This window comes from Carassius carassius, chromosome 41 (genome assembly GCF_963082965.1).
Source record: "Carassius carassius chromosome 41, fCarCar2.1, whole genome shotgun sequence".
Taxonomy (NCBI): Eukaryota; Metazoa; Chordata; class Actinopteri; order Cypriniformes; family Cyprinidae; genus Carassius; species Carassius carassius.
Window position 1 is genome coordinate 24832837 of NC_081795.1, and position 16932 is coordinate 24849768.

The 16932-nt window shown below is 36.8% G+C and overlaps 1 protein-coding gene across 1 annotated transcript; it reads left to right on the forward strand.

The window, feature by feature from the left end:
• The first annotated feature begins 719 nt into the window (after positions 1 to 719).
• Positions 720 to 16480, forward strand: tgfb1a (transforming growth factor, beta 1a). Its single transcript, XM_059533623.1, has 7 exons — positions 720 to 2582; positions 10982 to 11245; positions 13267 to 13353; positions 13473 to 13620; positions 14374 to 14524; positions 15875 to 15985; positions 16133 to 16480. Exons 1-7 carry the CDS (start codon positions 2258 to 2260, stop codon positions 16178 to 16180), a joined length of 1134 nt encoding a protein of 377 aa, XP_059389606.1. The 5' UTR covers positions 720 to 2257; the 3' UTR covers positions 16181 to 16480.
• The last annotated feature ends 452 nt before the right edge of the window (positions 16481 to 16932 follow it).

A 16932-nucleotide genomic window follows, 5' to 3' on the forward strand; every position in this document is an offset into this window, starting at 1 on the left:
GTATAAACAGTGCTTTTATAGAACGTTTACTGCTTTCTGGATGATGATGCATGATGGAATTATTTTCCAGCACATTATACTATAGCCTACTGTAGATTTCCTTTGACTCAACGTATTTATATGAGAACATGCAAATAACTAGTTGCTATAATATTGCTAAGGTGTGTTGTGCAGCTTGATTTATTAAAACATAATTCTGTTTAGGTCTTTCGGCACAGTAAAGTCATTGTTATTAAAAAATAAATAATACGGTTATTCTTTTTCAATCCAGCCAAATGTGTATTTGGAACATTTCAGCCTCACATCTACTTGGTTGCTTCAAAATATTCAATACAGATGCCAGAAAATAAAAAGCGAAGCGGACATCAGCTCACCGCATGACATAAATGTGGTCTTGATAAAAGTGAGCTGTTGTGCAGCTCGTCAGGTTCGGTTTGAGAGAGTGTTCCAGTGTGTCTGCCATCATCTTACATTGGCAGTCATTTAAAAAGGTGTGTGGTTGTTTTGGCCAGACATTAGTGTTATGCCCATGTTATTTACCTGCCTGTCCTTTCACTCTCTCTCTGTGTGTGTGTGTGTGTGTGTGTGATTCTTCCAGAAGCTGCTAAGGGCTTCCTGGCCAGTATAAGAGAAGTGCTGTGTGAGGAACAGATTTCAGAGAGTCTGTTAGCCTCATTTCCTGGGCGGAGAGCTTTCGGCTCTAGTGAAGCAACGGCAACTTGAAAGGAGAGCGAGTGAGTGAGCTTGAGTGGGAGAGAGAGGTTATTAGAACGTAAAACCATTTTGTCACCAGCAAGCTCTGACAAGCGAGGAGAGGGAGTGTGTTACAAGAGGGAGCTAATAAAAAGAGTGCTGCACGAGAGAGAAGGAGGGTCTGAAGGACTTTTTTTTACTCCAGACTGAGGTCAAAAGGCATAAAAGTGGACAAACTGAAGAGAACAAAGTCAAGCAGGGAAGGAAAAAAGGACATTTGCTGTCACTTCTGCGCTTCACGCGTTTACTGCCTGGCTACTTGTGGATGGTTCATTTGTTTCGCTCTTTTTGTTTACTCCATCTGTCACTCGAGACTCGTGGGTTGGACGTGGTTAGTTTGATTTTCCTGACACATTACATCATCGGGGCCAAAACGTCAGGGTTTTTTTCTGAGAGGATCTGTTTTCCTTTCAATTCCTCTCCTCTGAAATGTGTGTGTGTGTCATGGTTGGGAGGGAAGGAGTGTGTTTGGTTAGCCGCTTGTCGTTATAGTGGGAAAAGCTTGTTTGAAGAGAAAATGAGGTTTTAGCCCTTAAAAAGCCATCTACAAAACAGTGTTACTTATTTTTACTGTCCTGTGAAGACTTTACTCTGCTGTAGAGTTAACAAGTTTTGGGTGGTTTACAGAGCTTTGGAAACAACTTGTTTCACTAACACAAGGTTTGCATGTGAAATGAAGAACTTTCAAACTCTGCAAGTCACCGTTAGTGTTATCTGATTGTCTGAATGCTTCCGGAAAATCTGTCTGACCAACAGGGGAAACCTAATGTGGCAAAAGCAAACTTTTGAGGAAATCTGAGCTGGACACGTCCCTTTGTCTCGTTACGAATGTCAGGATGCAGCTGGATGGGGTCTGGTTTAGTCAAATAGTTAACAGGACTTCTTAAAGGTTTTTGTGTGAGATGACAAACCATCTGCAGAAGCATCAAGACTAGAGAAGCAGCGAACAGAAAGGAAAGTTAGTGAGCAAACACGCTTACAGACGTGTCACTGACCTCTGCGTGTTTTCACAGCAGGAATTATCCATTACTAGAGGAGAGAAAAATAGACAGTCCAGACACTTGGACTTGAACAAGCACTTCTGTGTGTTTCTGCCAGCAGTGAGCCGACGATAAAGCTGTGCCGAAAAGAAAAAAAGCTTGTGTTTGTGTGTGTACGTGGGAGTTTTTTACTGAAATGTATGCTTAGATACATTTGTAAAAGTTTAGGTGTAGCCTAGCAATCGCATGGTCTTTGTGTGCCTCAAGGCTTGTTTAGGCGGGGGAGTGCTTGCCCTATTTGGCCAAACTCTTCCTGGACGGACCTCTGAAACAGGTGAGGTTTCAGAAATTTCCCTTCTTAGACAGACATCAGCTGTTCTATTGGCTTCATTAGTCCAGGTGCTTTCCAGAATCATCATCAGGTAGCATCACCTCCATAATAACAAGACTGCTGTGTCTGTTTGATCCAAACGCTCTGCATCAGTCACAGACCCTAAAGACAGTTTACTCTCAGATTTATCAGCATGAGGTTGCTTTGCCTGGTACTGATGGCCCTGTGCATGGTGGCAAGAACAGGAGGTATGTCCACGTGCAAAACTCTGGACCTGGAGGTAGTGAAGAAGAAACGGATAGAGGCCATCCGCGGTCAGATCCTCAGCAAACTGCGCATGGCCAAAGAGCCCGAATCTGAGATTGATGATGATGGACAGAAGATCCCAGATGCCTTGCTTTCTTTGTACAACAGCACTGTTGAACTGAGCGAAGAAATGAAGATGAAGCCCGTATCTGTGCAGGCTGAAGATGAAGACTACTTTGGCAAGGAGGTGCACAAGTTCACCATCCAGCAACGTAAGAGCTCTTTTTGGACTTCTTTGATCTAACAAAATGTCCTGTTCATTCATGTCAGCATTCTGTGGTGAAATATTTTTGTATAATATTAATCCCTTTATATGTTTAATTCTAATTGGCTGCTGTATAATTGATCTGTTTCCCAGACAACAGTTTCCTACAAGTCTGTGCTAGTCTCATGTCTCTCATTTCACTCTTTATGTCATTTATTTATTCACTTACTTAAATGCAAATGTAATTTATTGCAAATATTGCCCAATATCAAGAGTAAATCTGCTGTATATGTAAACTGTAAGATGATATATTTTTCCTGCAAATACAATTATTAAGCTTATGACATATAAAATTAAAATAGTAAAATGTGTATGTTCATATGTCATTAACATCTTATAATGTTATACATAGATATATAATATTATATAATATAATATTTTGCTTATATAACCTTATATGCAGCAACCATATGCCAACCATATATATATATATATATATATATATATATATATATATATATATATATATATATATATATATATATATATATACATATTTGAATGGGCTATGAAATTGTTCTAATAGGTTCATTGTTTTACCTTGATGTTACAGTATATTTCATAAATAGAAATGCTATGTACAGTACATGTACTGTGTGCAGTACAATACATGTAATATGCACATACTGTACATATAACATGTATGAACTGGTATTTGGTAAGTAGTCATTTAATTATGTGGAACATATTATACAGTCATACAGGCATTACAAAAAAAACATCTTTATATTCATACTTCATAGCGATTCACCCTTTTATCTTGTATTATCCTTTGTGTATTTTCTGTAAAGAAACAGCAGTGACACTCAAGTATTAAAAGTCCTCTTTGAAAAGCAGACCAACATGCCCAGTTCAGATAATTAATGTTAGGTTCTCTGTAAACAATGAATGTGATGAATCATGCTTTAGTAACTTTGTTTCACATGCGTTCCCCTGAATCCCCTCATGCATTTAGTCCAGATCCCCCTCATGCAGACCCTAGAGTAGGGGTTCTTAACCTTTTTGATGTCGGGGCCCAAATTTTACAGTACAAAGTGGCCTAGGGCCCAATCAAATATTAGCACTGTATTGGTTTATTGATCTCACCCTTGGTTTGATTTGTATTCAATAACTAAATGAAATCCACTTGCAGTTTAACAGTTCATTAATATTGTGTATATAAACCTGCACATACAACAAGATGCCAAACACACAACAGTTCAGGGAACAAATCAATCTGCATCAAGAACAAAATTAAAAGGCTCAAGTCAGGCATATTAACACACAAAATCAGTATCAAGTATCAAGTAATCAGTTACCAAAAAAATAAATAAATAAATATATAAATAAAAATAAATTAAATAAAAACAATAAAATGTTTTGCTAAAATAAATAAATTAAAAATAATTTTTTTCAAACTAAATAAGTTGTAAATGAAAATTGAAATAAAGTGCAAATGAAAAAATATAGCTTTATAATCTGCTAAATAAAAGAAAATAAAAAAATGGTTGCTTTTTATTCTTTCTTGCAACTGATGCTGTATGTCTGTGGCCATGGCCGCGATACGCGATCCCCTTTTCCACTTTAAAAATGTCTCCGCCTGTTTCACACATACTCCGTCTTCAGTGTTTATGCAGTCCGTGTGCATGTGTGTGGAGCAGAAGAAGCACGGACTCATTGTGCTTTCACACAGGACACGTTTGCAGTACGCTACTGATCCGCGGCTGTTTAGTCCACAAGCACAACATTTGTTCATTATTTTATATTTAAAATCATGTAGAAAAATAAATTAAAACAAACAAACAACAACAAAAAAGCTTTTTCATGATTGTGATACTCTTATCACAGTACAGTAACAATCTTTCATAGACATTAGTATAAACTCAAATACAAACAATGTATTATTCATGCACTTGACTTCTAGGTTTGTATAATAAGTTGCTCAAGCAAGCGGCAACACATTTAAATACAACATTTAGCTTAATTTTCTTGTTGGGCAATCACAAAAATTTACAATTAAAATTCACCACTGACAGAAACAGTCGGCTCTGGTGCCTTGTGCATTTAAATCTTTATTACAAGCAATCCCTAAGGTCTTAATGAGCTTTGTTTTTCTGCCTCCAAAAAAGTGCATAAATTGCGTTTCCTTGTTTGCCTAAAGGTGCTCTTTTTCTTGTTTTAAACCTAGCCAAAAAGCCGTATGTTGTCTGCGAAACACAGTAGGCTTTAATTCTACAAATGTATTGTGAAATGACTGCATTTCCGTGTCAATCCATGTTCATTTTTACTGTGAACAATGCGCTGTCACTTATTCAGCGCGTTCAGCACAGCAAAAATAGACCCGTTACAGGTGGATCAGAAGCACAGCGGTAGGATTCGCGAGAACACGTGATTTGCCTGTCCAACACTACAGTCTATGGTCCAACATAGCTTTTCTTGATTTCTTTTTGTTCTAACATGGTGTTGGCTAAATGTTAATGCTTTGTCCGGTTTAATTATGTTTATTCCAGTCATGCAACTCCTGCAATTAAACTCCACACCACTTCCTTTTTTTTTATTGTCCATGTAAAAGGGATCTGTGGTGTCATATAATAATGTGAGGTTTTTCAACTTTATGGATGAACCTCTTGTCATGCACAGGGTGTTTATTTTGAAATGCACATGATTTTGTGGCCTCTATTTTGTATTTGCTGTGCGGTTTGGAAGTGGGGTGCATCAGAAATAGACTAGGCGCCTATCTTTAGCGAAGCGGTGCGGAGAGCTACTTCTGGGATGCTTTTGAAAAGTGCAGCGGAGTGTCTGGTGTAAACACAAGCATAGACTAGAATGACCGCGATCAGCTCCGGTAGCCGTGTCGGAGCCGTAACGCGCCGCAGACGTGTACTGTGGAAATCAGGTAAAACAGGCGTAACTTTTGCTACAGGCTACTGTTGACTGAGTGTCTTCTTCTGCTTATTAGCGCTTGTTAAACAACTGATGCATTACAGCCACTAGTGGTGGGATGGTGTATTGTAACTGTCTCATGGATAACAGTGGTCATTGTACTGTCTGTAACTTGTTTGGTCCCGCGGCCCTCGCGGCCCACGGGTGGAAAACGTAAAGTTTTTCGCGGCCCTCCAGGTGGCGTTCACAGCCCAAGCGTGGGCCGCAGCCCTATGGTTAAGAATAGGTGCCCTAGAGGAGTTAGGCAGCATTGCATCCTCCATCTGCTCCGATTCTGTGCGTTGCCCTCAGACTATCTATGGTATTTTAATAGCCTAGTTGTTTTTGCTGTTGGCTTCATGTTAGATTGTAAAACTCAAAGATTTAATAACAAGTTCTTGCTATAGAGTGAGTAAGCTGGGGACTTTTTTCCAAAATTTTTGTCTTGTACCTGTTAGATCTACTATTAATGCTACATCTGTTTTCTGAGTGGGAAATAACTTTACATTTGATGCTTACCACCCATTTGCTTTCATCCCTCACCCTCTGTTGCTCTTACCCTCTTTTTAACACTTCAAACACTTCAGACATAAAGATCAGGCCTGGGATCTGATATGTGCAGTGAATAAAGACCTCCGTGGAGATGGGGCTTGCTCGAAGGAGGAAAACCAAGGACATAGAGAAACTGTTGATAAGGGTAGACGAGTCAGATTCACATGCAGTCCTTCTCACTATTTGTGTTTTATTTTTGTGTATTCCTCTGGAGTTAGGGGCTTTCTGTAACCGAGCTGTCTATTCTGTGATTTTGTTCTATTTTTGACAGGCCATTTGACAGCAAAGAGGGTTGCATGTTTCTGAGGTGTGACTAAGGTTTACAGGAAATAGTCCCAAATAGCAAAGTTGAATTCTCCCTCTTGGGACAGCAGACCTCTTTATGTTTTTGTGTTTGTGTAAGGCTTCTTACATTTGTTTAAGGTGGAATACATTTTAATAAATAAGTCCTGATGCAAGTGCAAGGCCTCCCACGCTCAGTATTCACAGTCTGATACTGTAATAATTGCTTACTTCTGCAAGACTATATTACACAAGAAATAACTGACGCACAGTATATGTGAAGTTGGAGCCACAATTGTAAATTAATAATTTTATTTTTACATTTGCTGAATAAAGCTGTGCTTGGCTAATCTTCATTTTGATAGTCCACATTAGAAATTCTGTTGATTATAAGTAGCTGTGCAAGTACTGTATGTCAACTAACTCTCATTGGAGTATGACAAGGCCGTTAGGTTATGGTTAAGCCCATGCTTAAACCAAGCAGATGTCACGGCCCCAGTGCTAGGGTGTAGTTTGTGGTTTCCTGGGTGTTTCATTGAGTTGACAAGATTTTCAGAGTGTTTTTAGAACATTTATATGTGGTTGCTAAAGTGTTCTGCAATGTTGCTAGGTGGTTACAAGCAAAATTGTATGATTTGAGGTATAATTCATGTCTGTAACATAAACAGTGTTGGGTGAGTTAAGGCTGAAGTACACTATACGACTTCTAAAATCTAAAAGTAGATCAAGAATTTAATCCATTACTTTTAAGTAACTTTCCACAACATTTTTGATATCCTCCTACTGGACGGAATCATAGTCAGAAGCTAAAGAAATAAAACATTCTATGAAATCTGTCAGCTCAAATCTGCACACTGATTCTGACTTTTGGCAACTATAGCATAAACTTGTCCAGACTGGAAATCAGGGGAAAAAGTGGTGTAATATATTCCAGCCTTTATGCGACACAATGCATTAATTAAGGTTAGATCAAGGTTTGTTCTTATAGTAGAAATAGCTATGCTTGCCTTCGGAAACACCTATAATCATTTATGTTTTATATTGTGGATTTTTATTGTTGCAATACTTTTAAATGCATTCAAAAAAGCAGAACAATCCTCTTGACTTATTGAACACAAACAGAAAAACATCATATGTTTAGTGTTGTCCATTTTGAAATAGATAAAACCACTACTTTTAGCAATGAGTGTGTTTTGCAATATTTTTCAGGATTACACACTTGTTTTTGTAGGATTATGGACTTCTGTCATTATCTAAAATGGCTATCCTTCTTTCCATTTATATATATATATATATATATGTATATGTATATATATATATATAAAATTTATTTTTTCGGTAGAATAGATGTGTAACTTGCTACAATGCAGGTTTGCCACATTGTATTTCATTTGGAATATTTATTTTCCTTTTGGCTTACTAGACTTGACAGTATCTGTTATTTAAAGGTAGATGAAAGCGATGAAGAAAGAGATATTGTCTTCTAGGGAATAGTGACCGGGCAGTTGTGTAATCATAAATTATCCTGTCAAATCAAGAGCACTCAATTTACAGCCATGTCCTGCAGCCATGCCCAAGTTTCCATGTCCTCCTTCAGACTAACATGTCTGTTCTGCTGCATGTGTGCTGTTTTTCATTTCATGTTATCACATGTCAAAGATTGTGCTGACTGCACAGTTCATCTGCAGGGAAAACATTTCATGTCTTAATGTGATTGGAGCAGGATAGATAGACGAGGAAAGAGAGAGGCATGATTCTATGGATGGCGATAGTTAAGAGGAGAAGAAGGGTAAAGCGTTTGTTGGAGAAGCAGATTTTTAAGCCTGCTGGAATCTGGTTGCACCCATAACTAATGATAGGCCTGTCTCAGTGCCTGTTAGGACAGCTGTCCTAGGTTTACCTGAGCGCCAGTCTGCGTAAACACACACACAGAAATCCCTCTCCACCCTCATCTGATCCATCATACCATCAACAAAGAGCAGTGCCTTCAGTCCTTGACACCTTTCATATGACCACAGGTGATGAAACATGGGACCCATAATAAAATAGTTTCCAAATCAGCACAATATGTCCCTTAACAGTGAATAGAACATGCCCAACGTGTAACACCAAGCTAATCAGAAAAAAAGTAATTATAGCTACTGGATGAATCTCTTGAAAGCACGCGGGTCACATTTCAACCCAAAACCACAAGAAAAAAAATACACACACACACACACACACACGTATATATATATATATATATATATATATATATATATATATATATATATATATATATATAGTAATCTTACATTACTGCAATGTGTCTGTAGTAATCTTACATTAATGCAATGTGTCTGTATATTTTACCATGTGTTTATTTAATAAGACTATACAACTATATTTTACATCACTTAATCCCACACCATACCTAAACTTAACAACTACTTTTTTTTTCTCAATAAGCAACAAAAATATTTTTTGCAAAAATAGTTTGCTGAGAAAAAAAAGAAAAAAGTTTGCTTCTTAGTTGAATATGTGCACCTTAATCTAGAGTGTTACCGAAGACAGTTGCTGTGTGCAGATGGATAGTTAGTGGAGTTAACCACAGATAATGTTCCACCCATCTTCCTACATCCTCCAGCAACCTCTGATGGATTTCAGTCATCATCTGATCTGAGCTCTAGCACAGGAAGTCCCATTTCTGACAAACATTGCACTTAAATGTCAAGCTTTAAATGGCAAAAATAAAGTCTTGTTTTGCTGTCATGTGTAGAGTTGGTGTAGTTGGTTTCCTGCAGAACATGTGATACATAGCAGCAAAATTACTCAAAATAAATATGAAATACAGATTTGAAGATTATTATCTGACTGGATTTATATGAGAGACACTAGCACAGAATGTTGGAAATCTGTTGCCTGGGACAATGGACATTAAGAAGTTAATTAGATGGTGCCCTGGTGCTCTGGATGTAACACTGGATGGTGTGACTAACATTGTATTGATCTCATGTTTCAAGACTTCAAGACTTTTCAAAACTAGTTAAACTGATCCCAGTAGCATCTACATACTGCACAGTCAGTGCCAGCTACTTAAACTGTATCCCTACAAGCTCTTTAAATACTGTAAGTCATCTAGTTATTCCTTCTCCTTATGTTTTATTTAAGCACGTTAAATTCAGTTACTAAGCAGCTTCACAGTAATAAACAGGAAAATAACAGAATCAGTGATACAAACTTGATCAAATATGAAATTCAAGTGCCATTATTCAGTACAGTTCAAGTTCATTAACTGTGTAAAGTTAATCAATTATGAAAATAATTCAGTAAGCAGCTCTATAGAAGACAATATTTTCATCATCTACCTCAAATTAGTTCAAATGTCATTAGTAAATATTAAGTGTATTTTAAACCCCAACTAGACAAGGCCATGGCATTAGTGGGATTGAACCAGGCTCAGTCTCCTCTGGCTGAATGAACAAGCATGGTTTGATTTACGATCCCAGGCTGCAATTCAAAATGTGGATTGATATTATTGAACAATTTTCATCCAACAGTAGTCGGTTTCATAACTGCTTAGATTAGTCTTAAAAAATTAATCATAATTTTCTTTCTTTTAGTTGCTATATATTAAGACTGTGTCTAAAGAACTAGCTTGACTATCCAAAAGGTAATCAGTCTTAGCTTTCAGATTCAAATCTACCTTTTTACAAAGTTGACTAGTCATAGCAGTTTGTGTAACATCGTAATGTCAGTTACAATAAGTAGATGCACCGATCGACCATCCAGGGACCGGAATTAACCCGTTTTCTGCATGATCGGCTTGGACATGGCTAAATGCTAGTTGGTCACAGTAATTCATAAGACACGGTCCTAATGTAGTGGCCATGTTTATGCAACTATTTGCTCCTTTTGCTTAAAGGTTGGGACACGTCACACCGACATTAGGTGGTAGAGGAGTTGTGGACTATACAGCAGGTTGAAAATGGATGATGTAAAGCTGAAGTTTAGCCAGTAGTAGATGGCTGGCTTATCAGTGGCCATAAACATAAGGAGACTGAGGGAACTCATCCCACACCATAGGCCGCGGCCCCATGTTAAACATCAGCAAAACCAGTTATAGCAACCCTAAATACAGGTTAATGGTGGCTTTCTCTTTAAATTACACAGCTACTGCCAAAATACAGACAAGGACAGCATACATCTCATTTAGCTATACAACACTAATGCTGCCTTGCCTTTATTGTAAAGGCCAAGAACCACCATCTGACTGACATGAAAAGCAACAATTCACTGTTCAATTTTTGCACCATTTAGGGACGGGTTTATCTGAAAAACTAGGTACCTTTCATAATAATTTCACAATTTCTATCAATCCAAAAATACTGATCAATTCACAAACAGGTCAAAACAAAGCCACACGTACAATTATGCTTATGGATGCATAGTTTGCATAGTACCTCAAACAAAACTCTAAATATATTTCAAAGATTTGGTTAATATTTGGTAAACCTTGGTAAATCTATGACTTCCTTGCTTTAATGGCTCATCTGACAAAAGAGTGTTCTGTTGTCCGAATGTATGAATTCATGAATTTATGAACTTGTCTGTCTCTCACTTTCTCTGTAGCTCAGAATGACACAAAGCATCAGCTGATTTTTAACGTGTCAGAGATGAAACAGAGTATTCCAAATCGCCAGCTGCTGTCCCAAGCCGAGTTACGGCTTCGGATTAAGAGTCCTACAATGGACCAGGAGCAGAGGCTGGAGCTGTATCGTGGAACGGGCGATCGGGCTCGATATCTGGGCACCCGCTTTGTCTCCAAGGACTTGTCCGATCGCTGGATCTCGTTTGACGTGAAACAGACCATGATAGAATGGCTGCAGGGTTCAGGTAAGGTCATGGCAGCATTCAGCTAACATCAGTTGTAGATTTCCAATTGCCATTGATGACTGATTTTGAATTGACCTTCCTCTTGTGCTCATAAGAGTGTATTCCTAAATTATGTTCCACATAATCGGTTAAAACAGTCTACTTTTTCTTCAGTGTTTTTATGATAACCTCACAAAACCTCTGCGAGACATCAATGCAGAATTCTGTTATTGGCGCTGAAATGAGAACAAATAAGAACTTTCAGACTACAGTACACATAGAAACATAATAATCATGATGGCACGTTATACTTTATAAACAAGAAACAAGAGGCTTTGCTATATTATGAATATAGTCATAACTGCAGTAAGCACCATAATTTGGATGAAATGTTACCTGTACTAAAATATATGTTATGGAAGTGAGCAAATCTGTTTTATTAGTGGTGTTTGCTAAAGCATTATTATTATTATTCCTCATACTTATGATAAGGGATTTGAATAAATCTGTAACACTAAGTATGAAACTTTGGCATATAAATCATTTTGCATTCTTTGTGCAACAGACATGAATAATTTGTGATACAGTACAGAGAGGTGTATACTGTTACTTATGCATTAAAGTGATTGAAGGAACAGCACAATCTTATCTACGATTTCATGATTTAAGCATGGGCTTTTTCCAGAACACTATCATTATGACAAACAATTTATGCTCAGACAAGCACCACTTATATTCGGAAAATTAAAAACTCTAGCAGTAACTATGGCAATTTCAGTATGTTTATTCAGAGTATTATTTTTCATAACAGATATTGTAGTTTGCCATAATCTTGTGGGCTGCCATTTTCACATAAGTGCCTTTTAACTGTTTGTCTCTAAGTAAGTGTCATATTACAAAATTTGCTATAATATTTTATAATCAAACTTTATCTAACATTAAAAAAACATATAATTGGAACAGTTAGAATCTCAGGGTTCCATATTTTGCATTTTGTTTGTTGGTTGGTATATTTTATTTTATTGTTTTATTTTATTTTATTTTATTTTAGTAATATTGTGACAGAAATGTATACATTTGTGACAAGAAAAATGCATTAAAAAAACTTCAGTGAGGTCACCTACTTTTGGTATAGCACCTCAACAAAATCTTTTTTATTTTTTTTTTGTGATATCAACTTCAAATTTGGAACATAACTTAGTAAGACTTATGGCTTTTTAGATTCCAAAATACTTTGCGTAATATTTATTTTAGATCAAATAAAAATTTACAGTATATTTTCTTTACTGTAAACTAAAGAGACCTTAGGTCTGTATTCCAAAGCGTTCATAGAGTTAACTAACCGCATCAGTTCAGATGCATTTTCACGTCCATGTTAAAAAAGGATTAAAAGTTTAAGTATACTGTAAGACATCATTTTTATCTTATTTATTTTTTTAGTTGCTCCTTTGAAGCATTTGCTTGTCTTTTGGCAGACTGTTCTGAATCACAGTTTAGTTTCTCGGCAGACTGTCTCATTGAAATCCTGTAAAAGTCAGCCAATAAGATTTAGACTGAGAGAAAGCATCTCTAGTTTAGTGTGCCGTATGCACCAGACGGTTAGCTCACAGCGTGTGGGCTCTCTGTTGTCTGAGGCTGAGACTAATCATTTCCTGTCTTGGCTGGTGACAAAGATCAAAAACAGAAAAAAAACAGTTTAACAGAAGTCATGGTTAATTTAATTTAACCATTATAATCCAGAGTTATGAATGTATGTGTTTCAGTCTTATTAGAAGTACCATGGTTTAACCATGGCCACTATTCACAGAAATGTAGTAAACATCTGGAAAGCTAAGCTTTCCTTAATTTGAAAGGTTAAATAAACGATGGTATCTTAAGAAAAACTGGATGAAACAACTACACAACTCATTATGAAATATGTGACCAATTTTTAAGTACCAATTTATTTCCTTCTTTGATGTTAGTGCATGTCTTAAATGGCTTTTACAGAAGAGTCCTGCAAAACCCAAATAAACTTGTGTATGTTTGTGTGTGTTTAACAGAAGAGGAAGAACGTTTAGAGCTAAGGTTATATTGTGGCTGTAAGACAGACCAGCAGAGTACTGATAAATTCCTCTTCACTATATCAGGTACGATCATCTCAATAATCTGAAACCTAGTGCTGGAAATGTATGCCTGAAGAATCCAAACTGATATAATCTTTGATGTAATCTTTATATATGTGCACTGTATGTGTGTGTATTTTCAGGACTAGACAAGCAGAGAGGTGACACTGGTAATCTCTCAGGGATGATGGCAAAGCCTTATATTCTCGCTTTATCTTTGCCTACTAATGGAATCTCCCCTGCATCTGCTCGCAAGAAACGAGCTGTTGGTGCTGATGAAACTTGTGATGAGTAAGTCATATTTGCTCTCTTTCACTTTTTTGTTTTGCAGATAACAAATACTTATCATTGTCTCATGCAGACAAAATTTCAATGTTTTTTATATTTGTGACATTGTTAAATAGATTTCTGGGTCCCCTAAGCAAAATTTTGTCAGGGGGCCTCTTGTCAGTCCATTCATAAAAACCCCAAAATGACCCCTGACCCCTTTTGTTCTTTTAGAGCACTTTCACTGTCCACAAACAAAAAAAGGAGAAAATTAAAAACAATAATGCAAATTAAATGGAAACAGAAAAGATACAAATTAAATAAAACATTTAGACTACTAAAAATAATAGTAATTTAACATCATTTAATATAGAGTGATTGTTATTCAAGTTACCAAAATTATTCAGTGAAGAACATTTAAATGACAAAAACAGCAGCAGGTTTATTGAGACAATGCATACACCCAATATACTGACAAGCATTTGATTACTTTTCTAACTGTTAATATTCAGCCATAACTGAGTGCATTTAAGTAAAAACTCACCAAGATGGACATTTTGACATATTTTTCAACAGGACTGCCACACAGTCCACCAAACAACCAGAAAAAAAAGACAATTGAACTGCTGTTCATGCAACTGAATAAAATGTTGATTATTATGTAAATATCCAATATCCCACTATCAATTATTTATATCTAATAACGAGACGTAAAAATTTAACTTAAGGCACCACTGAACACACAAAAATATAATTAGACTCCCTCTTTCCTAACAGAAAAACAGAGACCTGCTGTATGCGGAAGCTTTACATTGACTTTCGGAAAGATCTGGGTTGGAAGTGGATTCACGAACCCAAGGGATACTTTGCCAACTACTGCATGGGCTCCTGTACCTACATCTGGAATGCTGAGAACAAATACTCTCAGGTAGGATATTGCTTCACCTCCGTCCCATTAGAGAAAAGACCAATGAAGCTGACACACATCTTTAAAATTGTGTACTTCACCAGTCTACAGTTTGTGTAGCAAAAGCTGCAGTATGTCAGAACATAACCAGGCCAAAGTGGAATTTGACTTTTTGTGGTTTTCTGCGCAATTTTTTTTCTGCACAGTGGAATTAGGCTACTTTTACACTGTTGCCGGGTTGTTTTTAGTCTGCAGGCTAAAGCAATCCCACATTTTCTTTTTTAGCTTTTTGAGCTTCAAATTTCACCAGTTTTAAGAATTCAAAGAAAGGTTTGAAGAAGTTTTTTTTTTTTTTTTACATTGAGTGGACAAAAGCATTGAGATATTTCACAAAATAGCTTTCTTTGTGCTCTGTTGAAGAAAAAAAACTCATACAGGTTTGGAATTGCATGAGGGAAAGTATATGACAGGTTTTTCCTTTTTGGGTAAACTATCTCCTGCACGGCAGTGCAGTACATTAGTTCATTTGCAATGCAGATAGTATCCAGATGGACATGTGAGGTACTTGGAAGAGGAGACATCAGGATCAGTGTAACAACAGTACAAAACCCATGTGATATGAAGACTCATGCTTAAACGTCTGCAAAGAGTTTTGTAAACAAATATAAATTGTGTGTCTGCTGTGTGAATTTCCAGTAACACTTTGATTAGGGAACACTATTCACTAATAACTAATATGTGTTCTCTAATCTAAAGTGTTACTAACGAAAGTATTAATGATTTTTAAGAGTTGGGTAAGTTGGACTAAATAGTGAAGGAGAAGCAGCATACGTACTTGACAAATGCTTTGATACTGCTTAAAAGCAATAAAGATGCACCCCATGAAGATGTCTGAGAGAATGCCAGAGTGCATAGAGCTGGACTACATTTATGGCCTGCTAATTTGAAGAAGATCAAGTTTTGTCATTGTGAATGTTATTTGGTCACAATGTAGGAAATTGTTAAAATTCAATAGTAGCAGATATTTCTAGGAAATTTTATAATTTTTGTAATGGATGTTTTTATATTTAAGTGAATGTGATTAACAAAATAAATGCATGTACAAAATTGTAATTATGTCCATCTTTTCTAATTGGTGTTACACCAGTTGTAGCTGTGTAGCTTTCACTGTGCATTTTTAAACCTTTTTTAAATATTCCACAACTTAAAATAAGCCATTATATAATGCAAACTTTACCAATGAATAGGCTACTAATGAGATCAGGTGAATGAGCGAACATATATAAAACATGTCTAAAAAATATAATAAGACATGCACTGCTTCTCAGTCTCACTGCAGTATCATGTGGTATTTATATTTGTTTCTCACAGATATTAGCCTTATACAAACACCACAACCCCGGTGCGTCTGCTCAGCCATGCTGCGTACCTGCAGTCCTCGACCCTCTGCCTATTCTGTACTATTTGGGCAGACAACACAAGGTAAATGATTACCTTTATCATTTTAATGACTTCTCAACTTCATGCATTGGATAGATATCCCAGAAAAGCAGAGAAGACGCTGAATCTGAATCTCCGTCTGAATCTATTAACATGAATGATTCATTTTTGTCTTGGCTCTGTTTCTAGGTGGAGCAGTTGTCCAACATGGTGGTGAGGAGCTGCAAGTGCAGTTAGAGTTCATCTGACTACACAGCATTACGTTATCTTCAGAATGTGCTCCATGACTTTATCTCTCTCTGGACGATGAGTTAGCAAATGCATGGAGAGATGATCATAAAGTCTCAGTGGGAAGGAAAATCAGGAGCTGAGGCAACTGACAGAGAAAAGACATTTGGGCAAAAGTGGAGGCTAATGGAAAGAGGAGAAAATAAACTATCCTAAAACAATCAGACTTTCTCAGCGATGCCCCTCTACAATGGCACACAAAGACATTTTGTTAAAGCATTTCATAAAACAAGCTCCATATTAAACCAAGTATATGCTTTGTTATCTTTTTTAATGTTTATTTTCATTATTACTTCCTAATAATTTATTGTGCTTGCTAAGTTCATAATTTGATTGTATCATGAAGGCAGGTGCATAGCATTGCATGCCAAATGTACATTGAAGATTTCTAATGGTGCTGAACTGATAAAGGAAATGATGTCAAAGGAACATTTCATGTGTCAATTAAAGGTAAACACGTAAAAGATTAGTGTTTGCACTAAACGACGGAGGTGAAGACTCATGACGTACAGTATCAGACTTTTTTAATGTGCGGGTGGGATTTATTGTTGTGCACAGCTGTCCTCTGAAACCTGAACAGGTGTTTCTGTGAACAGTGTATGACTGAAGAAGAGCAAGAGGAACACTAGAGGAACAGTATTGAATGATGAACATTTCAAAGCTATCATGTGCACCCTAACCACACATTGCACACTACTGTG

Excerpts from the sequence above, each read along its gene's own strand:
- tgfb1a (XM_059533623.1), top strand. The coding sequence starts at position 2,258 with ATGAGGTTGCTTTGCCTGGTACTGATGGCCCTGTGCATGGTGGCAAGA. Across the intron at positions 2,583-10,981 it reads CAAGTTCACCATCCAGCAAC|CTCAGAATGACACAAAGCAT; the intron begins GTAAGAGCTCTT and ends CTTTCTCTGTAG. Across the intron at positions 13,354-13,472 it reads ATTCCTCTTCACTATATCAG|GACTAGACAAGCAGAGAGGT; the intron begins GTACGATCATCT and ends GTGTATTTTCAG.